This window comes from Monodon monoceros, unplaced genomic scaffold, assembly GCF_005190385.1.
Source record: "Monodon monoceros isolate NGI ecotype Baffin Bay Population unplaced genomic scaffold, NGI_Narwhal_1 Super_Scaffold_19, whole genome shotgun sequence".
Classification (NCBI taxonomy): Eukaryota; Metazoa; Chordata; class Mammalia; order Artiodactyla; family Monodontidae; genus Monodon; species Monodon monoceros.
The window spans coordinates 41,585,069-41,610,903 of record NW_021703775.1 but is presented as its reverse complement, the minus strand read 5'-3'; the positions used below and the strand labels follow the sequence as shown (position 1 = coordinate 41,610,903).

Here is a 25,835-nt window from a genome sequence, read left to right as displayed (position 1 = left end):
CTCTTTGCTGGCATTCAGTGCTTGATGCAGTAGTCAGGCTTCACTCAGTGGAAGCTGTGACTTACCAGTGTTAGTGTGTATGGCTGAGAGCAGAGCAGCCCGTAAAGCGAGGCTGAAGAGCCTGTGAACTGCATATGCATAGGACCAGGGGAGACAGCACAAATGTGGAGCGCGGCCCTGTCTGCCATGGCAGTGCTGGAGGCAGGGGGCAGAGCGACCACTCTGCTCCGCTGCAGAGGGCCAGAGACATGGGCCGGCGGTGGTGGTCTCACAACGACACTTAGCACTAGAAGGGAGGCAGGTGTTAGTAATAGCTGGGGCTTACTGTGTGCCAGCCACTGTCCAGTGCCTACACGGAGTAACTCACTCAGTACCTACCGCTGAGTGGAAGGTTGTTATTCATCCACTTTGCAAATGAGGAAACGGAGACGCAGGAGTTTAATAAATCGCTCAAGGCCACAGAGGAGGTAGTTGAGTCAGCATTCACTCTCAGGCAGTCTGGCTCCAGGCTCTTAACTACTAGTCTAAGCCAGACCCCAGATGAGTGTCTTCGGTTCTAACAGTAGCATAAAGAGAATATTGCACAGATAGAGTGGGGTCGGATAAAGGTCGGAACTGTCTGGAATATTTCCAGCTAAATTTAGCGGAAGCCAATGAACAGGAAAGAGGCCTGGTCCTGGAAATCAGGCACAGGGCAATCCCAGTCATATCCTTGCCTGAGCTTTGTTCCTAAGAAATGTCCTTGAAAGGTCTACTGCTTGCCTTCCTTCCTGGCCTCTGCTTTCCTTCAAGGTGCCGTGCTCCAGTCCCCAGCCTGACATTGGATTTGTGGCTTAAGTCTGGGTGCAGGTCCTGGGTTTAGAGTCTTGATTGTCAGAGCAGATTAAAAGCATCCAAAGTGTGCAGCTTCTCAAGAGTCCTGCAGGTTGGGCAGAGTCAGGCAGTCCATTTTACTGTAAAAAACATTGCATACAAATATATAAACCAGTAGGCTAAATTAAGAGCTTTTTAAACAAGTTAAAAACCTTTTATTTAAGGGTAACTTTTAAGAGCCAGACAAGTTTTTAAAAGACCACATGAACTCTTGACAAAGGTTGTTTTTGAAGTAAACAAAGATTGCATATTTTCAGGTGCTGATGAAAGTGGAATAAAATATGTGGAAAAGACAACATGATAAAAGAAACAATAAGCATGCAGAAGACTCACGTACCAGAGACCAGGACCCTGTGGAATGTCCTGGAGAGTGGTTAGGGAGGTCACTGGACCCCACACACAAAGTGACTGGACAGTGAGTGTAGAGCCCAGGTGCTGAGAACTGAACAGAAGACAGACCTTAGCTCCTGAAAGTGTAAAAAGCTGAGGCCGAATCCTTCCACTGTCAAGGATTCTGGTTAGAACTCCAGGGAGATGCCCTGTTGAAGTTAACTTTCAAACTACTGTACCATCTGCTTGCTGTTTAGATCTGAGTGAGCAGATGGTGGTAAAAGGTATCCTGATTCTGTGGGTATGAGAAGGTTCCATTTGGTATTTCCTTCCTGGGCTAGAAGCTTGTCTGCTCTGATGTGGAAGACTTGACTAAACTTCTAAAAATTTTTTCCTCCTTGCGTATGTATCAAATACCTAGTGATGGTGGTGATTACAAAGCAAGTATTTTTTCTAGGCCGCTAAAAAAAAAATAAAGCCGATTGGAATTTATTTACACAGAATAGAGCACTGTCTTCAGAATTATGTGCACTTCTTCTGAGTAATTCATTTTTCTCCATGTATATTAGGAGCTAGATTCTTAGCTTGATAGCAGGGATAGGATAAGAGAAGTTGGTGTCTCTTGATGATAGACTGAATTCTCTCTCAGTTACCCCTGCACAGACAGCAACAGGAAAATAAATTTCGAGTGAGTTGCTATTCAGACTAAGAAAGTTAATCTCTTTATAAGCCAGTTCATTAAAATGGGCATTATGGAAAGATATATACATTTGTAGATGTAAGAGGTGTCCGTCATTTTCCATGGATTTGAATTTACATGGGCCGTGGGCCTGTTGTTTTATTCTACCTTAATGTTCCCGGGTGCTTCTGTTAAGTGATATACAATACATCAGATTCTCTTTTATTATCACCAGGAAGAAGGTTAAACAGCATTGGTAGCCGTGACATTAAATTAAGCAGAGTGAACCTTTCATTGGGTTCCCCAACTGTCCAGAAGAGAATTCAGGAAAGCCGCTGCTTTGAAAACAACTCAGGTTAGACATTAGCCAGAAGAATCTGCCCTTTGCCTTTGTCCAGTAGTTTCTTCTAAGCCTGTAGGTTTCTGAATTGTAAGAAGTTTGTGAAATTGTCCAACGATTGCATTGTGAATGGCATCTATATTTATGAAGCCCACTAATGACTTTGCAGATCCAGGTACTTAGCTGGGGATGGTTTGGTGGTTGCTGACCGTGAAACTTGCTGCCTTCACTTTGGCTGACTCTTGTTTACTTGAAGGAACAACCGTATGAATCGAAGGGGTGATGTATTTGTTTTGTATCTTGGGGAAAACAGAGTTTTCTTTCAACAGATGTGTTCATCGAGTGATGGTGTAACGTTCAAGTGTAATGACGAGGAAGAGACTTTAAATCAATCAGACTCTATCGGTGCTGATCACCCTCCTTGGCCATTGTTTAATTTGGCCTTGCCTCTGCCTCTTCACAGGGTCTGTGTTCTCCAGCAGTGAGGAGTGGGCTTTGAGGTCCAGAATTGCACTCTACTAGCTTTGTTACTTTGAGGAGTTACTCAACACCTCTAAGCCTCCATCTTTCATCTCTAAGATGGGAATAATAATACCTGCTTCTTAGTTTGGCAGTGAGGATCAAATGCATTAGTGCACGTGAAAAAATGCCTATGCCTTTTTAACGAAGTGCTTGATACATGCTAAGTCAAATTAAAGTTATTAGCCATTATGTGTGTCATCTGACATACTTGCTTGACCACATTGATTAGTCTGTTGTTGCCTAATAACTGTTTAGTGAAGACAAAATGATCGAATCCTTGGGAATGGAGAAGAGCCCAAGGGAACTTTGAGGTCAGCAGGAGTTTTCCTGGTCAGAACTTGCCCTCCCTCCTGCACTATGGTCAAGTGTCTCTAAAATCAAAGGGCATGAAAACCAATGTGAACACATCCAGGGTGCCCTGTGTTGGCTGTATTTAATAGGACTTTTGAGATTTATTTCCCATTATAGTTTTTCCAGTGGTGGAAAAAAAAAGCTTGATATCTTAAGTTTAGAATACCATTGTCAAATAAAATACTTAGATTAAGTAGTGCTTTTATAGTTTTCTGGCTCCTTGTTTTTGCAAACATTCAGTAATTTGTTCTCAACAATGTCATCAAGTAATATTCTGTTGTAGTGAGATAAGTCTTCTTTTTCTCAGCCTTGTAACTTCCTTTAGTGGAAGGAGTTTTTAAGTACACAGTTGAGGAAAGAAATCTGTAAGGGTAGGTGTTCTTAAAGAATAGAATTTTTAAATGTTTATAAGCTTCACTTAAACATGTTTAACTGCCCTAATCAGAACTGGTATACATCTGTCACATGAGTATGCTTTATTCCCCTTCTCAGAACATAACAACATCACCTTAAATATTCTCTGCTTCTCCAAGGCTTTGTGCATGGTAGATAGTCTATAAATGTTTAATGAATAAATGAAAGAACAGCAACATAACTTACATATACTGTTAGAAACCTTTATCTTAGCTGCCTTTAGCGGTTAAGCCACTAATATGGATTATGGTAAAACACATGATAATCGTAACCCAGGAATTGTGGGTCTTAAAGATCATCCATTGCTATGTGCGTATTTGCGTGAAAACTGAAACCCACAGAGCTAGCACTTAGCCACTGTGCTTTGCTTTACTCCTTGCAAAATTACTGTGGGAGGGCAAGGGGCCCCAAGAGGAGGAGAAAGAGAGGCATGCTGAAAGGGAGGCAGCAGGAGGAAAGCGAAGTGGGAGGATTGGATTTGGGAATGAAACACAGTGAGAGTAAAGGAGAGAGAGAGAGATCTAATTAAAAGGTACCTGAGCAGAAGATACACAAGCTCTGTGGTCGTGTCTACAAAGGCAGCCGGGTGCTTGCTTAGCTTTCTGAGGCTCGGGGCTGGGGAGGCGGGGGTTGTGGCTGTGCACCTGCCCGGTGGCTCTTCCCCTCCACCAGGCTTCTCTATTCAGACCCTTCTCCAAACCGCAGGCTTTTGACAGCAGCTCTCTACTGGGGACTTCCACATTTAAACTACCTCATATCCCTTCTCGGAGCTGCAGTCATATATTTAACTGCCTCCTCTGGATCTTGCCTTAGATGTCCAGTAGAAATATTAAGCCTAACATGAACAAAATAGAATTCTTTTTTTTTTTTTTTTTTGTGGTACGCGGGCCTCTCACTGGCGTGGCCTCTCCCGTTGCGGAGCACAGACTCCAGACGCGCAGGCTCAGCGGCCATGGCTCACGGGCCCAGCCGCTCCGCGGCATGTGGGATCCTCCCAGACCAGGGCACGAACCCGTGTCCCCTGCATCGGCAGCCGGACTCCCAACCACCGCCACCAGGGAAGCCCCAAAACAGAATTCTTGATTTCAAACCCCACTTCTAATCCATCTCCAAGCCATCGCCCCATCCCCTGGTTGCCCTTGCCGGAAAGGTAGCCATTACCTTCGATTCCTTTTCTTCGTAAGACCTCACATTTGCTCCATAGCTATGCTTTGTCCTTAGTCTCTTTCTCCAGGAGGCTTGTTGAATGTGACCACTTCTCTGTGCACCACGGCTATGGCTCCTTCACAGCCCACAGTCACCTCTCAGAGGTCCCCTCAATCATCCCCCAAACTTCACTCTCATCCTATTTTTTCTCTGTCTTTCACAGAGCAGCCAAGACGATCCTTTTAAAGTATACATCAGATGGTGCCAGTGGAACGTACCAATCCCCCTTTTCCCCAATCGCTCCCCATTCCAAACAGTACAAAATCCCAGCTCCTTACACAGGTTCGCTGACACCGTGGGTCTTGTCTCTGCTGCTCCAACTTCATCTCCCCTCACTTTCCTCACTTCTTTCTGGCCACTTCTGTCTTCTTTCTTTTCTTTGAGTGCCTGTGGCTCATTCCCATCTCAGGGACTTTGCAAATTCTGTTCTTGCTCTTTGGAGAGCTCATTCCCAGAATCTTTGCATTCAAGTGTCAAGTTGAATGCCTCAGATCTTCTCAGATGATCTCGATCTAAGCTAAAGTGGTGGAGGGTGTACGGGGGAGCAGTGTGCTTATTTATGGGTGTGTCTGCGTGTCTGTCTTCCGTATTAGAGTGTTCCATGAGCAGAGGAGCCCTTTTTGTTTGTTTTCAGTGGACTGTCTATAGCACATGAAAGAGTGTCTAACACATAGTAAGTGCTCAATGAATGTATGTGAACTGACTGATTACAAAGGGCTTAATACATGCTAAAATAGCTAACAACAAAAAAAGTTCCACAGTATGTGGTCTTTCCAATTTTGTTTATCTAAACTAACTATACTTATCCATTATCTAACTGCATTCATCCATTATGTGTTCATATCACTTTGTGTATGGATAGATAATGCTAAAACATTGTGAAAACTTTGCTTTTCTTGTGTAAGGCAACTATTCCTTAATTGTTACACTATGAGTTTGTTTGACCAGCTACTGTTTCGTAGCCACTGCAGAGAGTATATATAGGCTGAATTGAACAACATTTTTATGAATTCCCAATTGATAGAATCCAGATTAATGATGCTTTGCTGTACAATATGATAAAAAATATTTTTATTTTGCTGCAATGTATGACAGTAAAAAAACAACTGTGCATATCTAAAATATCTAAATGTACATAAAACGTCAAAGTAATTATCCTAAGAGAAAATAAAATTTTTATAGACTTACTTTTGAAAGTAAGTCTTTTGAAAATTTGTTTTCTTATAGATTTGCTTCCTTGTTCGTTCATTGACAATGCTGACAAGATGCACTTACAAGGGGGCCGCATACACTGAAGGAAATTGTTACATTTCATCAATTTTTATCCTCTGGCATTGGGAAAAGGCAGCATTTTCTCTGGGAAATGACAACAGCAGCAGCAGCAACATAACAATGGAAAGTAAGACACATTTTAACCCTGAATAGCTGTTAAAATGGTACTCATGCTAAACAGCTCTTCAGAGTTTCAAATATTTTCCATAGAGTCTCCAGTCCTTTAGGCCAGTTCAGTGCTACTTACCTAGTGTCTCCTTCATGGAGTTGATGCTTTCAAAGGGAAAAGTCAAAGTGAAGGCAATTTTAGGGCACACAAACTTCCTGTAAGCCAGACTTCAGTTTCGATGGCTTGCTATTGTGTGATTTTTTTGGTGGAAATCTGACTGCATTTTGAGTTAACTGCTTGAAGCTGTTCGGGGAGCAACAAACTTGGGTTAGCTGCCAGAGCAGTTGGGAACAGAATGATGAGGACATTCGTTCATCAGAAATTCACAGGACACCTTCTAGCACATAGCGCTAATGCGAATCATAGGACAGCTCGGAAAGTAACTATAAGGCAAGGCCTTGCCACGTGGAGCCTCTAGCTTCTGGAGAGAAATGGAAGCTGAAACAACCAGGTGCCAATTCCCAGGAAGAGGTACAGGTGGATGATAGCAAATAGGCAACAAAATGCCATTCTCTCCCATTTTAAAAACACTCTCATTTGGAAAGAGGAGAAACTTGAAAAATTTTTGGTGATTATTTTCTGGAACAAAGTTAGGACATAGACCCTGATTTTCTTTTCTGTTTTCTAAATTGGTTTATGTGCAAATCATTGGATTTCAATATCCATTTAACTATTATATTTACTCTTTTATAGAAAATAATAAGTGAAAACAATCTGGACCGTTTCCAAAAACATACCACTTGCATGGCACTAGAGGGATAACACTCGTGATTTTTTTCTGACAAAGCATTCTTGGCAAAGGATACAGTATTTCCAGCTTTCATTCTAATAAACAGGACAGCACATTGCTCTGTTCCCTTTTCCTTTGAAATGACAGGTTTTTCTCTTCACGAAGAAACATACCTGTTTTGAATGGACCACTGCTCTCCGGCCTCCTCAGGCTGCTCTCTCACAGCTCAGAGACCCTCACTCAGGGCCCAGCTGGCACCTGCCCTGTGCCCCACAGCTATGCTTGCTCCTGTGCCCTCCCCCTCGGTACACCACTCCCTCGCAGGGAGTGTCTGGAAGGAGAATGTCCAGGTGAAGTTTAAATTCCTTCCAGTGGTATTTCTAACCAAAAGGGGGAACCTTATCAACTTAAGCAGATGTCCAGATGAAGGCATTTATATTGTATTCCAAGATGTTACTGGCAGAAATGGTTCATGTTTTGCACATTTCCCATAACTGTTTTTATGTCTGTCTCTTTCTCTTTATCCCTCTTTGTACTCTTCCTTCTCTTTCCTCCTCGCCTTCCCCCCCACCATGTGCCATCCCCCCCATAAGACATTTTTTTTGAGCCTGGTGAAAACACATTTCAGATTTTATTTATTCATTTACTTTTTTCTTTTTATTTGGTTACGTCGGGTCTTAGTTGTGGCACACAGGATCTTCATTGCAGCATGTGGGATCTTTCATTGCGGTGTGCAGGCTTAGTTGCCCTGCGGCATGTGGGATCTTAGTTCCCCGACCAGGGATCGAACCCACGTCCCCAGCATTGGAAGGTGGATTCTTAACCACTGGACCACCAGGGAAGTCCCCAGATTTTTTTATTGAAATTACCCACCAGTGATTAGATCTGACATAATTTGAGAACCTCCCCAATGTTTCCATCCAAAGTTTAATGTTCTCTAGAATGTTCTTCATGTTCAGTGGCACAACAGAATTGATATTAGGCTCCATTCAGATACAAACACAGGCTTACCTGGAGTGATTGACAATTGTAGACCTGTACTATGAAATAATTTCTTTTCAGGGCACTATCTGTGTAATGGGTTGATTGACTCATTCAATAACTTTTTAATGTGCAGACACTATTCTAGGCGCTTGGAGTACATCACTCAACACAACAGATAAAGATCCCTGCCTTGTGGAGGTGACATTCTGATGGAGAGAGGCAGGGCTTATACAATAAACATAACATATGAACAAGCTAATTTATATGATAGAAAGTGATCAAGTATTTTGAAGAAAAATAAAGAAGTACAACAGGCCAAAGAAGATCAGGAGAATGTGGGGCGGAGGTGGGAGTAGTTTACAGGATTAAACGAAGAGGACTTGGTAAGTCTCACTGAGAAGCTGAGATCTGAACAAAGACTTGTAAGAGTGAGGAAATTGGCCAAGCAGCTCCCTGGGGGAAGAGCAGTCCAGAGAGTGTGGACGACTAAAGCTAGTGTATGCCTGGGGTGTCCAGGAGCAGAAAGGAGGCCTTGTAGCTGGAGCAGAGGTGTGACGTCATGAAGTCAGAAAGGCACCAGGTCCCCAGATTACATGGGGCCCTGCTGGCCTTTTTAAGGACCTTGACTTTTATATGGAGCAAAATGGTGAGCTCCTGCATGGTTCTGGAGAACGTGATCAGACTTAGCATTTTAGAAGGAAAACCCTGGCTGCCGTGGGTTTGAAATAGACTTTGAATGATAGTAGACCTGGGAGAGGAGGCAAAGATAGAAGTGAGGACACCTGTTAGGAGACTAGTGGGAGGTTGGATTTTTAGGATATCTTGGCGGCAGGGTCAACAGAATTTCCCAATGGATGGGAAGTGGGGCGTGTGAGAGGGTGGAACCAAATGTAATGCTAAGGTTTTTGTCACAAAGAAAACCTAATAGTCAAAGGGTTCAAGTCTAGGTTTAAGTGTAAACAGCCAAAGGGAGCACAAGGTTTTTAAAAATTTAAGTAGTGGAGGAAGGGGACAAGACGGATCCCGGTTTCAAGCTGCTGTCCCTTCCCCCTTCACAGCTGGATTCCAGCAGAGGAGTCTTCCCAGCCAGGGCCTGTGCACCCCCCTTTCCTGATGCCTAGAACTCTCTTCTCCAAGCTCTTTGCATAGTTGGCTCATTTGCAGGCTGTAGTCCCCAGAGAGCTCTTCTAGGCCACGCTCCCTACTGTAGCTGTACTTCCGCTCAACTCTGCTAGTTCTCTGTTTCGTTGCCTTTATTGCGCATGTTGCCTCCACAAAGGGGAGAGTATTTGCTCTCCACTGTCGGTCTTCCTCTCTGGAACGTGCAGTCTGTGAATGCACAGAGCTTAGCACTTTTGCTTGGTGCTGTATCTCCGTTATCTAGAACAGTGTCTGCCACACAGCAGATAATCAGTATTGGGTGAAGACCAAGTCTTGATATTACAGGAAGTCAATAAATATGTATTAAATCCCTACAGGAAACACCAACAGTCACTGGGTAGGGTTTAAGGGAATATTTGCAAGTAGCATATTTGGGCAAAAAATGAAAACATGAAAATAAATAACATACAGACAACTAGGTAAAGGAACACCACAAGGCACTCTAATATATGATTTCTTGGCAAATGATAAGAAGGAAAATGAACGAGATTTATGGAGGGAGCAGAATTTAAAACTGTAGAATTATTGATCTTCAGAGGTAAAGGGACTAGCCCAGCAGCACACACAGGTAGAAGTCTTTGCAGCATCTCATTGAGCGTTCTCCAAGCATTTCCAAGAACACGAATCACGTTATCATCTGAAGCAGTATATTCTAATCTTTGGATATTCTAATTATTAGAAGGCTGTTTTTCGTAACATGCATAGAGAAATAAGGAGTATGGACTGGGCTGGGAATGATTATTTGGCAGGGGAAGGTGTGGGCAGAGACCCAGAGCTAAGTTGGGGCCAGTGAATAACAGTGAACAGGTCTCTACATGGGAGGACCGGGTAGAAAATAACTATCTCCTATTTCTTTCAGATTGCCACAGAGAGAAGGGTCTGACAAGAGTAGAATTAGCTTCATAGATGATGGACCAGAGCAAGACCTGACATCATTTTTTTACCTACTTAGGACAATTAAAGCTCCCATTAAAAATTTAAAAATTCTACCTCTGCCAATAAAGCAGCCTGAGTTAAATATCCAGGCAAATCCGAAACTGCTGATGCCAACAAGATTTTTTTTTTAATAAGTAAAGCATCAAATTATAGTGAGAAATGTAATCACTTATACTTCTGGAGCTCATACGAATTCTAAGTAGGAGGCTGAACTTTGCTTGCCTGAGGAAGAAAGAGAAACACTTTTAGAACAGTAATAATTTTTTAAATATATAGTTCTGAAGTCATTTCCTTCGGAATGTGTAAAAGCCTGTGGATGGTGGGATTAATTTGGAACTAATTCAAGCAGTGTCTTTAGAGGTTGGGGTTTATTAAAGAGATTTGCCTCCAGATTTGAAGTCATGTGACTGTTGGACTCTCTCTGGCCGAGGGAGACTAACTCAGTCACAGAAAAGCTAACATCTATGAACCCACAGCAGCAATAGTCTTCCAGATGACTGTCCTCCTTTATATTCTTCCAAATGCTGTAATTTGTTTTAGAATGGACCATTACCAGGTTTTATTTTTCGCCCTGAAAATTTGAAGACCAGACGGCACTTGATCTAATCAAAACTACTCAGAAGTTTGACCAACCTTAGACAGTTGCAAATATCAACAGTAAACCATTCATGTACAATAATCAGAGTAATCCTTGGCTGATTTCAAGGATAGGATTCCCCTAGGGAGAGAAACACTGCTTTAGAAATCAAGGGGGAAATTAGAGGGTTTAATATTTCAACCAGAGTATTTTCAAACTAGCAGAGAAGAAAGTCGAGCTACTTTTTATGATTGAATGCATTCCAGGTAAATCGAAGTGAAATCAAATCCAGGATATTGTCCAAGGAGAATATCAAGTTATTTTAAAGGTAAAAGTCCATCCAGAATATCTACAATCAGGAAGAAAAAAGGAGAAGTTAGAATTTAACTGTCTACGTGAGAAGCTTGACATCTTAGTGATTAGAAGATCCAGGATGGGAATCCCTGTGATGCCCCAGGAATGAAACAATCTTTTGAATGTATATGTATAACTAATCCCCAGTGTTAGAGGCCAAGTTCACTACCTTCTGGGCTTTATTCTCTTTATCTGCCAAATGAGTCAGGATGGGGGACAGTTTGGATTAGGGAATCTCTTAGGTACATTCCAGTTCTCAAATTGGAATCAATTAGATGTGTGTTAGTGGAATTCTTATGACTGTTTCTCATACTTGTTTTATTACAAGAGGTCCTGTGAACTTCTACGTGTAGGTTCAGAGAAAAGTGAGATACATGGAGAAAATGGTTTCTGCTTTGAAAACATGCCCAAGATTTACCCAAAGAACCTCTTGAGAATGTCATTGGATTTTCACATTGGTATTGTTTGCTTAACCTGGCTTTTCTAATGTGCAGATGTCCATAGATTTCTCAGGAAAGAGAAATAAAATGCCCTTGGGGGAAGTTAAAAGCAAATCTCACCATTTGCATGGCTGTGATTTGACACTGGCTTCTTTAGATCCCTGAATGTGGGACGCAACTTGGCTTTTCCTCCTTCTGCTTCCAGTATGTCCCTCTCTCTTCCTTCATGTGAATTCCTTCTCTCTTCCCTGTTTACAAGAGGATCATTCTTGTCCGTCCTGTGGCTCTACTAGCATCTCTCTGTCTCTCAAGCTTCTGTTGATCCATTAGTCAAGTTTCTCCTTCAGAAGAACTGCAGCCAATATTGATCTTTTTGTACTCCGGTTTCACATGATTTAGCTCTGAATATCATATTACCTATTGCTTTATTTTTTTCCCTCCTTATCGCCCCTCAACTGGTTATATACTTCTTGAAGATAGGATCCTTCTTTAATATATTGTATATCTACATAGAGAGGTGGTCCCCAACCTTTTTGGCACCAGGGACCCGTTTCATGGGAGACAATTTTTCCACGGACGGGAGCTGGGTTGGGGGTATGGTTTCGGGATGATTCAAGCACATTACATTTATTGTGCACTTTATTTCTATTATTATTACATTGTAATATATAATGAAATAATGATACAACTCGCCATAATGCAGAATCAGTGGGAGCCCTGAGCTTGTTTTCACTTGCCACTCACTGATAGGGTGTTTTGTTTTGTTTTGTTTTGTTATAAATTTATTGATAGATTTATTTTTTGGCTGCATTGGGTCTTTGTTGCTGCACGTGGGCTTTCTCTAGTTGTGGCGAGCAGGGACTATTCTTCCTTGTGGTACGCGGGCTTCTCGTTGCAGTGGCTTCTCTTGTTGCAGAGCACAGGCTCTAGGCACGCAGGCTTCAGTAGTTGTGGCACACAGGCTCAGTAGTTGTGGCTCATGGGCTCTAGAGCGCAGGCTCAGTAGTTGTGGTGCATGGGCTTAGTTGCTCCGCAGCACATGGGATCTTCCCGGACCAGGGCTCGAACCCATGTCCCCTGCATTGGCAGGTGGATTCTTAACCACTGCGCCACCAGGGAAGTCCCACTGATAGGGTTTTGATATGAGTCTGCAAGCGATTTATTATGGTCTCTGTGCAGTCAAACCTCTCTGCTAATGATAATCTGTATTTGCAGCCCCTCCCCAGCACTAGCATCACCTCCTTAGCTCCACCTCAGATCATCAGGCATTAGATTCTCATAAGGAGAGCACAACCTGGATCCCTCGTATGCGCAGTTCACAGTAGGGTTCACGCTCCTATGAGAATCTAATGCCGCCGCTGATCTGACAGGAGGCGGAGGTCAGGTGGTAATGCGAGTGATGGGGGGCGGCTGTAAGGGCTAAGTACAGGTGACGCTCGCTCGCTCACCCACTGCTCACCTCCTGCTGTGAGGCCTGGTTCGTGGTTCCTAGGTACCCCTGATGTAGAGTATAGCCTCGTATTTGGCTGTTTACTGCAGGAGCCTTGATTTTCTTTTGGAACCTCATTCTCAGAGTTCTGAAAGCCAAAATGACATTCTGAAATGTTTTAACAGCTGTCAGCCACTGGTATAAATGTAATGATCAGTTCAAATGATAGTACGTTCTAATGCAGTTGTGTGTGTGCATGCACGTGCATGTATGTATCACTTTATAATAAAAGCACCAATTTTTGTCATGTACTTCTCTTGGGAGCACAGTGGTACTCCACACTTCCTGGGTGTAATGGAAGTGTGTATCTTATAGTTGACACCACTCTGGAAGGTCCTTGTGTAAGGAACAAAAAGGAAGCAGCAGCTTGGGGAAGGGATTGTAGGAGACATGGTCAAATATATTCCAGCACACAAGGGGCTCCTTTTCTTTCTTACACAGAAGATTTTATCTTTTTTTTTTTTCTAATGATCAACTAGGACTGGGGTGTGGATTGAGGTGTATTTTTTAAAGTGGAATTTCTTATACTTTATTATGTTTTATTAAAATGTTTACATATTTTCTGTCCCATTATTGGTTATATACTAGTAGTTGGGCTTGGCTAGCCTATGATGCAATAACAAATAAATCTTGAAATCATGAGGGTTTAACAAAACAAATGTTTATTTTTCTCTCATGTCACAATTGAAGGATTGGATGCTTTCCTCAATGGCTCTTCATATAGGGACTTGGGGAGCCAGTGATGATCTTCCAGTATATTCCAGAAAAAAGTCTGCCTGCTCCACTCCCATATAAAAGGAGTATATAAAAAGTTTTTTGATGAATTAAACAACTAACAGCGTGAATTCTCTTTTATTCATGCAGATTAACTATACTTCCTGTCCCCCAAACCCCACCCACCCACATACACACACGAGTGTTTTCATTCATCGTATCTGTTCATTGTTAAATAATAATTGCAAAAGAGAGTGAGCTTGGAACAAGAGGACTTCTGGAACATAGCACATGGGTGTGTAATCCTAAAATGAAATTTGCATTCTGAGAAACTTAAGACTTGCAATAACTGGCCTTTTCTTCATTCCAACCCTCGTAGTGCCCAACACGCGTCAGTGACGCAATCAATATTTGTGGAGCAAATGAACTCAAAACTTTCCTTGGCTTTGCCTTTACCTTAGAGCTAATTTGTTTTTTTACGTTACCTGTCTAAAAATCTTCCCTATCATTTCCTGTCCCTGCCCATATTTGCAGTGAATGCTTTGAAACAGAGATTTGGACTTCATCTGTTGTAGCTTGACATTAAAAATTGGAGTTAAGGAATGTTTTCCAAATTCAAGAATTTACCCTTTTTGGGAACTGACATGATGTGACTTTCCTAATGTAAGTAGAAACTTAATGAAAGCATCAAATATGTAAACTGCATCAAATATGTAAACTGCAAAGATTTAAAGAAGAGAAATAGATTAAAGTGACTGAAATAGTTATACTGAATTAAAATCCATTCAGTGGCATTTTTCAAATGTCACCTGAATCACTCTGTATAGAGTCATTTCGGCTGCTTTCAGTATCACAGCCTTAAGGATGATGCAGTATAGGGACAATAAAGATACGGTGTAAATTGTGAACAAAGGAAAAAAGAATTTTATTTGCTTATGGTTTAAATAGACTCTTTCTGAGCAACTTTTCACTCGAATGACCCTTATCAAGTGGTTGTTTTTTTAGATTAGAGAGGGGAACTTGCAAAACTGTGTAAATCAGGCAATCTACATTCACATTTTGATGATCAGCAAATCACTTATTCATTTGCTAGAGTAAAGCGGATTCATGAAATCAATAAGCTGGTTATTCATTTATGCGATACTTTTTTTCCCCCTTTTGAAGAGTCCATAGAGCAAACACTTAACATTTCACTGAGCTAAAAAAATGAGAGCATATTTCTAGCAAACGTCTTCAGCTTCCTTTACCTTGTGTTTCTGTCTTGTTGAGAAATGCTCAAGGCGAGTCGTCACCATTGGTGTGAGATCTAGTGGATGGTTATATTAATGTTAGTGATGGGGACTTTCTGCAAACATTTGTGAAAACAGGCATGCTGTAAACCGGTTAGGGATGAGTTTAATTTTTACATTTGTGAATTAAGGACTGAAGTTTCTTATGTATTTTAAGAAAATATAAATGTTACCTTGTTGCTTTGGAGGTCACAAAATGGAATTGGGTTCATATAACCAATTTCCATATAAAAATTAAGAGTTTCCGTGATGAATTTCAGATCAAGGTATTAATTTGCATACATATCCATCCTAACTGCAGATTATCAGGGGCTCCAAATTTTTCCTTCTGAAATGCACTACCTTCTTGGCCTTGCCTCTTGCTGTTTTGTGTTTTGGAGGCTGAGGAACATGCACATGATCTGCTGCTTTAAAATTAACTGTGGAAATATGCTCTGGAGGGATTCTTTGGTCATGTACATTTCACCATACCTGAAATACGTTTGCTCTTGGGTAATGAATGAATTGCAACTATGTTGCAGTATGATGCTGTGCAGTTGATTATTTTGGATTTAATGAAGAAGAGTCACTGTCAGATGGTTCCTGAAAGTGAAAACTCCACTTTGCTCCACGTGTGAACTTTTTCATAATGTAAAGCTATAAAATCGAGAGTTTTGCTATGGAACAGATACTAAGCATGATGCTGATTCTGAGCTGTCAGCACACACCTGAGCTTGTTGAAGAAATGAAAACAACAAATTTCAAGTCTGCCCTGGTTTACCTAAAAAGGGAAAAGCTTGAGTCTCTGTCATGCTCAGCCAAAGTCAAAATTCAGACTAACATTATTTAGCCCCTTTGTAGCTGTTCTCTAGGTATAGTCATACTGTCTATAGATTTGTGAGAAGAACAAAATGTTGCTTTTAAGACTTGAAAAGGTTATTGAGAAAATGAAGGGAGCTGGATATTTTAAATATCTTCTTATTTTCTATTTTTTTAAAAGACCTTGTAATTTCTCTGTTATAATGAATGTTACAAGAAGTCTTGTGTGTGGGAAAGCTTAAAATACATACGCAAAATAAGTAGAAAAGAGGGAATAACTGTCTTCAACGTGTCTAATGTTCTGAAGGCTGCATGGTGTACAGACACCTGCAGTCTTAACCACCTGTAAATTTCTCTGATTCTCCTTAACACTGTGCAGTTGTTCAGACTGCCTATGGTTTTAATGGCTTCTGTTATTGTTCTTCTGGGGAGAAATCTTTTTTTCTAAATATCAGATTAAGTAGTCACTACCTGATTTGAATAAATGGAGCCAGAAACATCCTGACAGTGTACCAAACAAGACCTGTGTGTATAATGTGAGTTCTTTCTTTTCAATTTTAGAATCAACCTTGTCCTATGTTAGGCAGCTGGAGGCAAGAGTAAGACAGCTGGAGGAGGAAAATCGCATGCTGCCCCAGGTGGGTGACTTCCAGAAGCTCATAGCTAGTCAGTGTCATTTGAGTTGTAGCATTTTATGTGGAATTTAAAGTCTCAGTTACATGATAGAAATCATTTTGTCAACAGCCATTCACCAATGTAGAGCGTGATTACTTTCCGTAATCAACCACTTACTCATCATATTGTCCAGATTCTTAAGTGTGATACTAAAGGGCACAGATGTCTAAAACATGAATGTAAAATCATTTTGAAAGGAAGAAGAAAGAGAAAATGAAGAGAAGTAGAAAGTGCTTTGATGGTACTGCTCACATCCATCATGCATGTTGTTGGTGAATATAGGGAACGGACTCCTATTTAAATGGAAAATGTGCTCATTTATGAGCTAGGGAAAGCTGCATGTAGTTTGAGGAGTTCATATTTTAATTTGATGAGTACTTTCTAAAATTCTTTGTGATGTAATTGAACTCTTTCAGTGCAACAAAGCAATCACAGTAATTGACAGTTTTTACTTTGGGGCTTAATTTTTTTTCCCCGATGAATGTAAAATGGCACTTTTTCTGGGATTTAACGCCTTGCCATACATTTTACTGTAAAAACTTTTTCCACGGGCTGATACCTTGGTGAGAATGATGTTGGTTGAGGTCGTGGTTCTTGGGAAATGTTTTGTTGAAGAGTTGAACAAATCTACTCATTCTAGCTTGGTTTCCTTGACAGCCGGGTAAACAGTAATGTCTTTTACTATGTCATAAAAAGGAGTCTTCTCAGCATTTAGTCGCTAGTGTTCTTTCTACATTCTGGTGACTATTTCTATTTCATAAGTGACTAAGAGAAAATTAAACCTCAAACAGCTAGTAAACAGTTTAAGTGTCAAGACAAAGACTGTTTATAATTCAGGAGAAGACATATAAACATTATTACAAAGACTTCATTAATGCAAAGGCTTTGGAAAGATATTTTAGGTCTTTTTAATCTTGTTTCGCTTTTAAACTAGTTTTGCCCACTGAGGATGATTTGAGCTGTCAGGTACTGCATGTGGGAATGCCTCTCTCTTTCTTCCACTGGCCAGCCATCCAGATAGAAATCACGAGATTAAATGAAATTAGTCTATTTCTCACCCTTCTCAAACTGTACATATGTCAATGCTCATGACGACAGAAAGGATTGTTTGCATTATGAAATAAAATACTACTGGTAGAGTATTTTCCTGTGCTCTTCTACACTTTTCACTTTTTAAATTTCTTTGCCATTTTCCCTTTTATATTGGATTCAGAGTATGACTGTGCTAATACCCTTAACGGACAACATCTAACGTCTCTGTTCCAAGAAACCTAAAAGATGTAATTATTTTATATACGGTTATACCATCTCTCGGGCAACTGGGAATGTAAGTGACAAGAAGGAGGGAAAAAAGAGATAATGTTTCTTGGTTTTTCTCTGAGTGAGAATTGAAACTCATACCGAGTATTGAATGAGTGCATGTGTGCTGTCTTACTGAAAAAGAGGCACAAAAATAATTATAAGAATTGATTTTTAAAAATCTGTGAAAGTGAGTGTTAGAGACCTTGAAGGGAAATCAGAAGAGTCCTCAACTATACTTGATATGTGTGTGCATATTTAAATGCTTGCGTAGTTAAGAGTAGAAGAGATTAAACCGCTTTACAGATTAAACTGTTTTCTCCAAATTCATATAATTTTAAATGCATTGCTATTTTTTATCTAAGAAGATTGCTGTTGTTGTTTTTGGTTTTCCCCACAAGAAATGGCTAAGAAAGACCATGTTTTATTGAACCTAAGATGTTACTGATGTGAGAAGCACCATTATCATGTGTGCTATTCAGAAAGAAAAAAATGTTGTCAATTATACCGTGTCCAATTCTTGCTGATTTCAGTGATGATAAAATGGAAAAACAATGTTTTAGAATTAAACAGCTCTTTACGTGTCCAAAGTACTTTAATGCAAAGAAAATCTGTTGTTTGAAATATGCTGTTGGACTTATGCAACGAATATCTATCTCAGTTCATAAACATTATTTCTGTTAAATTTCTGTATTTGAGAGCATTGCCTTCGTTTATAGCTAAGATAGATATGATAGAACCACAATTTGCAACTACTTGTATAAACACAACTGAAACGAACAGGGACAGTAGGTGAGATCCGAGGATGGAAAACAGTAAATGGATCTTAGAGGAGTGGGAATCATGTCAGGTGAATCCTCGTGGAACTCTGAGACTTGGGTCGACTAGCACAAAGACATATGTAATTTATTCTTAGATGTTTATTGGTACTAAAATAATTGTGAGATTTCCCTGCAGAAAGGATTTATGACTGCATGATGTGAGCTGATTTGCAAGGTCAGTTCAATGTGACAAGTTGACATCCTTGCATAAATTAGTATCGGTATCTGAACACTTGATTTCCAATTATAAGAGCTTGTTCACTGTGCCTTGATTAGAAGGTATTATTTTTTACTCCCAAGTTTATAAAAATATGTCCACTTCTTTGGATAAACAGTAATAAGAATATAGTTGGCAATTGGAATTCCAAGTATATCAGATATCTTTTGTGATATCTGTAGCAAGGTCCTTTGCTGTTAGTTTAGTATTTAGACTAATTACATAAAACCTTTTCCTGGATGAAGAAATTTCCTTAATGCTTACCTTCATTCCTTATATAAAACTGTGTATAATCAACAGAAAGTCACAACTTTGCTCTAGAAATACATATTTAAAGATAAACACGATGAGTGTCATAAATGCTTGTGGATATCCTTCTGGTTAGGTGCAAAGGCTTCCATTTCTTGATGTGTAAATGACAAGGTTCCTCCCAGCTCTTGTATTTCATAGGCCTAAGTGTAATTAAAGCTTGGGTCCAGTCTTATACCCATGCGAAGTTACCAGGTCCCAGAAAGAAGGGGTTTTTTTTAGAAAATAGATAGGAAAGTGCAGTGAAGATTGAGTTTGGTTCTATCTGGTGGGGAAGAGGAGCTCACAGAAGGCATGGATGAAATGTCAGTATGGATGCCATGGCCGATCAGCACCTAGTAAGCACAGAGCTCTCGGCTCTGCCGCAGCCTTTGTAACATCCTCCAAGGATCACTGAGCTACGCTGTACGTCCAGTTAGGAAACGCAATATTTCAAGGTGTCTTGAAGTCAGAACAGTCTCCTTAATTTCAGAAAATGCAGTATTATTTGCTAGTTATTATTTGAAAAGAAAATGCCTTTTTACTTTTGTTTTTATTTTGCGAGGAAGACAACATGAGGTCTACCCTCTTAACCGATTTTTAAGCGTTTAATACAGTATTGTTATCTACAGGCATGATGTTGTACTTCCGATCTCCAGAACTTACTCATCTCGCGTAACGGAAAGTTTATACGTGCTGATGAGTGACTCCCCATCTCTCCCTGCCCCTCTCCTAGCCCCTGGCGACCACCACTCTGCTCTTGGCTTCTGTGAGTTTGACTGTGTCAGACACCTCATATATATAAGTGGAATCATGGGGTATTTGTCCTTCTGTGGCTGGCTTATTTCTCTTGCCATAATATTGCCGTTTGATCCAGCAATCCCACTTCCAGATAGTCACCCAGAAGAACTGCAATCAGGATCTCAAAGAGACATTGAAACTCCTGTGTCTATTGCAGCACTATTAACCATAGCCAAGATGTGGAAGCAACTTTAAAGGTACATCAACAGATGTATAGATAATGAAAATGTGGCATAAACATATAATGGATCATTATTCAGCCTTTTGAAAAAGAAGGAAATCCTGCCATATGAGGCAACAAGGATTAACCTTGAAGATGCTTTTTTGAAAGTTGGTATAAGTGATCACTGAAGATAACCTGGACCTGGGATATTATCTTCCTTGAACACATAAACTAACATGAACATTTTTTACAGATTATGTTTAAAAATATTTCACACGATTGCATCTACCCTCTCATAATATATACCTGTAATGCTAAAACTGCTCAGACTGGTCTGTCAGCTCCACTGTGTACATATTTAATACAATATGAACCCTAAATGAAGATTGTGTGTTACTTAAATAAATGTAGCTGCTAGCTATGAAATTTTGTTAACTTTCAAATCCAATGAGGTAAAGTCACCCACAATGTCATAAGTAAGCATTTATAAATTACAGACCTGAGATGGTGTAAAGTTGTAGTTGTAAAGGAATTTCTTATCAAATTTAAAAGCAACATTTCTATCTCAGGTATTCACAAGATTGCTCTGGATAAAAAGGCATTAATTTTCAAATCTGACTAGAACCTGACATATGAGATTGGACAATCCCCTCCTTTAGAAAAAGCATATAAGGTTCACAGAGTCTGGGAATATAGTCCTGGGCAGATAGCTGATTACAGACAGACTCAGGCTAAGACACAGGCCTATTCAGTGTTCCTTCTAGTGCACCACAGTGCCTCCATCAATCATTTCATACCATTAACTTATTTCACTGGAATTAAGCTGCTAAATCTTTTTATCTCATTGTCAAATTGTTTTTTTAACCCTTACCTTAAAAATTAACATTGGATCTGCTTAGCCATCTAAGATTTGTTAGACGTTTATTCTATTCCTGCTTTTAAGGGAAGTATTGTTCTTCAAGCCACAGTATCATAAGTGAAAGAAAAATGCATTTTAGAGCCTTCTCCTCCCTGACATATTTCCCAGATACTTCAGAATCATAAAGTTTTATTGTACAAACCCACAGACCCATATCTGCATGAAAAATTCATACTTAACAGAATGTGGTCAGAGAAGGTCTTTCCGTTCAGATGATTTGGAGGTAGGTGGGTAGGGAAACATAGATACGGTAGTGGCTTTCAAGGCGTTTCCCAGTGACATTTGATATTTTAGCCTAAACTCAAAACCCTTGCTTGGATCTCTCTGCTCTTTCCATTGTCCTTTTCTTGATGGTCACAAAGGTTTTTTAATCTAGACCTAGCCAATATGTTTATGTGCTATGTCTGCAATGCAGTCTGTTCAAGGAGAAAATATCTTAAAGTGGATAGTGAAGAATACCTATCTGATGATTTTATTATAAATAATACTATCCTTTGAAGACATCAGTTACTTTTCAGATATAACCATAAGGTAAAAACTAATATTTTTAAAGCTATTTTCACCTATCTTGTTTTGAGTTTGGAGTTTGCATTATGGAGAGGGCTAAAGACAAGAAGCAAGCAGTTTGCTGTAAATCCAAAGCCAATTAAGTACATTTGCTACAAGTCTTACTGGGAAACCTGTCTTTTCCTCTAATACTCTGGCACCAACACCTGCTTGGAAAGCACTGTGTGTCCTTTATGCCTCAGAGACCCTCTCCAGAACAAACCACCCACCTCCTGAGACCAGGGTTTTAGAGCAAGTTTTCCAGCATCAGCGTAGGTGCCTGGTGTCCTATGCCTGCCCTGTGCTGTGGGTTCAGCAAATGTCTTAGAAAGGCACTGGCAACTTGGAGCACCACTGAGTGGGCCCTTTTCAGCAAGTGTTTCTCTGTCTGTTGTGCTAGCACACACACAAGAGTCTAATTTTAGGAGTGGAAATGAAAAATCTCCCTCTCGTGCAATTCGGTTGCAAGGTGGCCTCAACAATGCAGTCTTTCAGTGCACTGGGAAAAGAGGCAGAGCCGTTTTCAGAGCAGTTCCTGAACAAAGGAAAGAAGCTGTCACCATTGCCAGAAGTGCTGAGGGAGGGTACCCAGGAGCTGAAGAAATCCAGCCCCTCACTTCCATGGCAACATACCCCAGGTCCAGCATCTCATCTCGGAAAAGCTCCCTCACCTGTGTGCTTATGCAGATTGCCGGCGTGCTGGGGAGAGATTGGGGGGGCGGGGAGGGTCGTTTCTCTTTGATGTGTAGATTTCCCTCCTGTGCTTTTCCTGTTTTGCTATGGAAGTATTTATTTATTGTGTCACTCTTTCTCCTTTCCACATTTTCTGACTTTATGTTTTGCAAGTCATTTTTGCCTTATCGGGTCATAAATATATGGCTCTTCTACCGTTGGAACTGCTCTGGAAGAAAAATTCAGTAACTATAGCACAAAAGCAGACACAGAGTAGTGCTTTCGAGGATGCTAAGAGCGAATGGTGGTATCTTTCAGTTGTTATTTGCATGGAAATTACCTTTGTGGCACTCATGAAGGGCAACTTGCGCAAAAAAGTTTTTCATGGATAGCAACTCTAATTATGTTGCACAACCTGAGTAGAAGCTGGATGCTACTGATAGAAGAAATTAGTTACATCCATTAAGGGTTGGTTGCTGCTAGAGCCATATTTGGGGAAAAAATGGACTCCACCAGAGAAATAGTGATTGTGGATTACAATTTTCTCTAAATCACCATGATTTATATAATTAAAGAAAAGGAAAAAGGCTTTTTCTGTATAGAGTTTTCAAAGGAGATGGGTACTACACAAGTGGTGTGGGTGTATTGGAACAAAAGAGACAGATACGGGAAGTAAGTTGATGGGGGAAAGTCATGCTGGAGAACCTAAATACATGGAGACTGGATTAAGGGAAAAGCGAAAATCTATCAGAGAAAATATCAAAGAGAGTAAAGCTCACAGCAAAAATGTCTAAAGCAACATGGAGTCTCTCAGACTGAAGGGATTTGCAACATTATTCTGTCACCCCCTCATGCTTAAGGATTCTTGTTTTAGAATCTGCTACATGATGAGAAATCTTTTATTTCTCATGAGGGAAAATAGGTGAAATAGAAATGCAACAAGCAACATAGCTATACTACTTATTAAACTTATTAATAGAATTATTGAATTTAAAAGGTACTCCACTGTTAGGGACTGTGGTATCAATAATTCATATTTAACAGTGTTGCCTTTTTATAGCTATACTGGTATGTTAGTAATTCTATCACTAGGGCATATTTTTAAAAATGTTGTTTTGATTAGTAGTAGCCATAAAAAATAGTAGCATTTTTGCTACCTGTCCTTGGCAGAATTTGTCACCAAAAACAATGGGACTCTCTCAGCACAAAGTTTTGCTGTGTAGTAATATCAACTAGAATCATAGGTATTTGAATGGCAAGCAATATGGAGGAATATTTGGGGAAAATTTGGGATGGAACTACAAGAGAAATTAATGTTGCCTTGTCCTGTAGAAATGGCACTCTACGCTTATTATTATTATTTTTTTAATCCAGAGTGGAGTCAAAAATGTTTTATGAGGTAAAGATGAAACAGTCTTCCCTTTTCTTGCTTTTTCTAAGGGTAAGAAAACAGTCTCAGAGAAAGTGGTGGAAAGTACTGTGTAATGTTTGACTTGGGGATTAAATTAAGCAAACTAAATGTAAATACTATTGAAATACGGATATCAAAAAATGTAAACGATGAAAACCTGGCTTAGTTGACACTTGTAAAGATGCGGAGACTCCCGTTGGAGCACAGTCTCACTTTGGTCTCCATTTCCCACTGGAGGTCACTACCTCTCTGACTGATGGAAAAGAGGCATCTGAACTGTGCTGTCCTCCTATTCTTTCTGGTTCAAATCTTTCCTACAGTGGAGTTTAGGCATTTTTCATGTAAGGGTCTAAACGTCTAGTTTCTTTCTTCGCTATAGCCTGAGGAAAAGGATCACATTTATAACACAATAAAAATTAAAATTGGTGCCTCTTAATAACTGATAGTTACTATATCAAAATGTAAAGTAGGCAAGTATAAATGTAATATAGGCAATGCCTATATATTGCCTAAGTATAAATACAATATAGATAATAAATGTAGTGTAGGCAAATAATTATATTCTTTGACAAAGTAAGACAGTTTAAGTAAACAAATTTCTAAGTGATTTGAGACTTTCCTAAATTATACTTAAAAAGCTATCATTGTGTGAAAACTAAGCAAAACATAACTAAGTCGTTTTTAGAAAGCTGAGACATGGTCAGCCGTGACTGTGGACTCTGTTAACAATCAAGTAATTAAAGGAGTCACTGTGAATATGCTAGAACAAGCACTGAATGGGAATTACAAGAACTAGGACTTGGTCTAAAGAGCTGCTGGACCAGGATGATACCCTAACCTCTGTGAACCGTAAATGTCTTGACTAGAAAAGAGGATTGTCAAAGGTGAGGTGGAAGGTTCTGCTCAGCTCTGCGAATCCATGACTCTTTATCCAGAGAAAGTTTGTGTATATGTGTAATGTATACACAAAAGAGGTGTGCCTCTTTTAATTTTGATATAAAGTTCCCTAAAACTACAGGTTGGCACCATATTGGATCTTTTATTTACAGGTGTGTATTTAGTGTGTATTTATGTCATTGTGGGTTATTCTTCCTCATTGTGTTCTAAAGTTAATAAAATTTCATCAGACAGCTATTAAATTTAAGTAATGTACAGTCTTATGTGTAAATCTTTGAGGCTCATATCATATCAAGTATGCATGTAATGGGGCTTACATACTAGTCTGGGCAGTGTTAGCTTATGTATATTTTGAGAGATAATGTGCAGTCCCCTTATTTATATAAAATTATATGTAATGAACATAAAGGCACTAGTTTTCCCTAACAACATACACATTTTAAAATAACCAAGATGAGTGTAGTGAATCCTTATGGATTTCTCTCTGGTCAGATACAAAGGCCTCTGTTTCTTCATTGGGAAGTGTGGTTTCTTTCAGCCCTGAACATTCTGAGCCCAAGGATAAGTAAAAGCGTGTGTGTCCATCTTATACCCATGCAAAGTTACCAAGTCCCAGAATGAAGGGGTCTGTAGTCGAGAACAGATAGAGAAACGCAGTGAAGATTGAGTTGGTTCTCTCCAGTGATCAAGAGGAGCGCTCAGGAAGTATGCATGGGTGTCACTCATCACCTGGCAAGCACAGGCTCTTCGATCTGCCATGGTCTCCGTGGTACTCCACAAGTATCGTCGAGCGCTGTACTCTACACCCAGTTTGTGAACACAGTATTTCAAAGGGAGCCCAAAAGTGTGAATGGTCCTATTACTTTTTAAAAATTCAGTATTACCTATTAGGTATTATCATTTGAGAAAGAAATGCCTTTTCAAAGTTGGTACCAATGATAAAGATCCCCAGAGCTTAAGATATTCTCTAAGCACATAAACCAATGTAAACGTTTTTTACAAATCACTGTTAAAAATATTTCAAAGGGGGACTTCCCTGGTGGTCCAGTGATAAAGAATCCGCCTTACAATGCAGGGGACGTGGGTTCGATCCCTGGTCAGGGAACTAAGGTCCCACATGCTGCGGGGCAACTAAGCCCGCGGGTCACAACTACTGAGCTCGCGCGCCTCAGTGAGAGAGCCCGCATACCACAAACTACAGAGACCACGCGCTCTGGAACCTGAGCGCCACAACTACAGAGCCCATGCAGCCTGGAGCCAGCACGCCACAACCAGAGAAGAGAAAACCCACACGCCAGAACTAGGGAGAAGTCTGTGCGCCGCAGTGAAAGATGCCGCATGCCTCAACGAAGATCCTGCGTGCCGCAACTAAAGACCTGATGCAGCCATAAATAAATAAAGTCTTAAAAACGATTTCAAAGGATTTCATATGATAAATGGAGAATGTTATTTCACAAAATTTTTAAAATTATGATGAAAGAGATCATTAATATAGGAA

General features: G+C 40.2%; 1 protein-coding gene across 3 annotated transcripts in view; it reads left to right on the top strand.

Annotated features, from left to right (window-relative positions):
- The window catches only part of CCDC85A (coiled-coil domain containing 85A), a 204,331-nt gene that overhangs the window by 138,530 nt on the left and 39,966 nt on the right, over positions 1-25,835 (top strand). For 2 of the 3 annotated variants that reach the window (XM_029232006.1, XM_029232004.1), the window contains exon 3: positions 16,190-16,266. The exons of the other annotated variant lie outside the window; for it this stretch is intronic. In XM_029232006.1, coding sequence (XP_029087839.1) covers positions 16,190-16,266 — 77 coding nt within the window. The remainder of the gene's footprint in view (positions 1-16,189; positions 16,267-25,835) is intronic. 3 annotated transcript variants of the gene reach the window in all.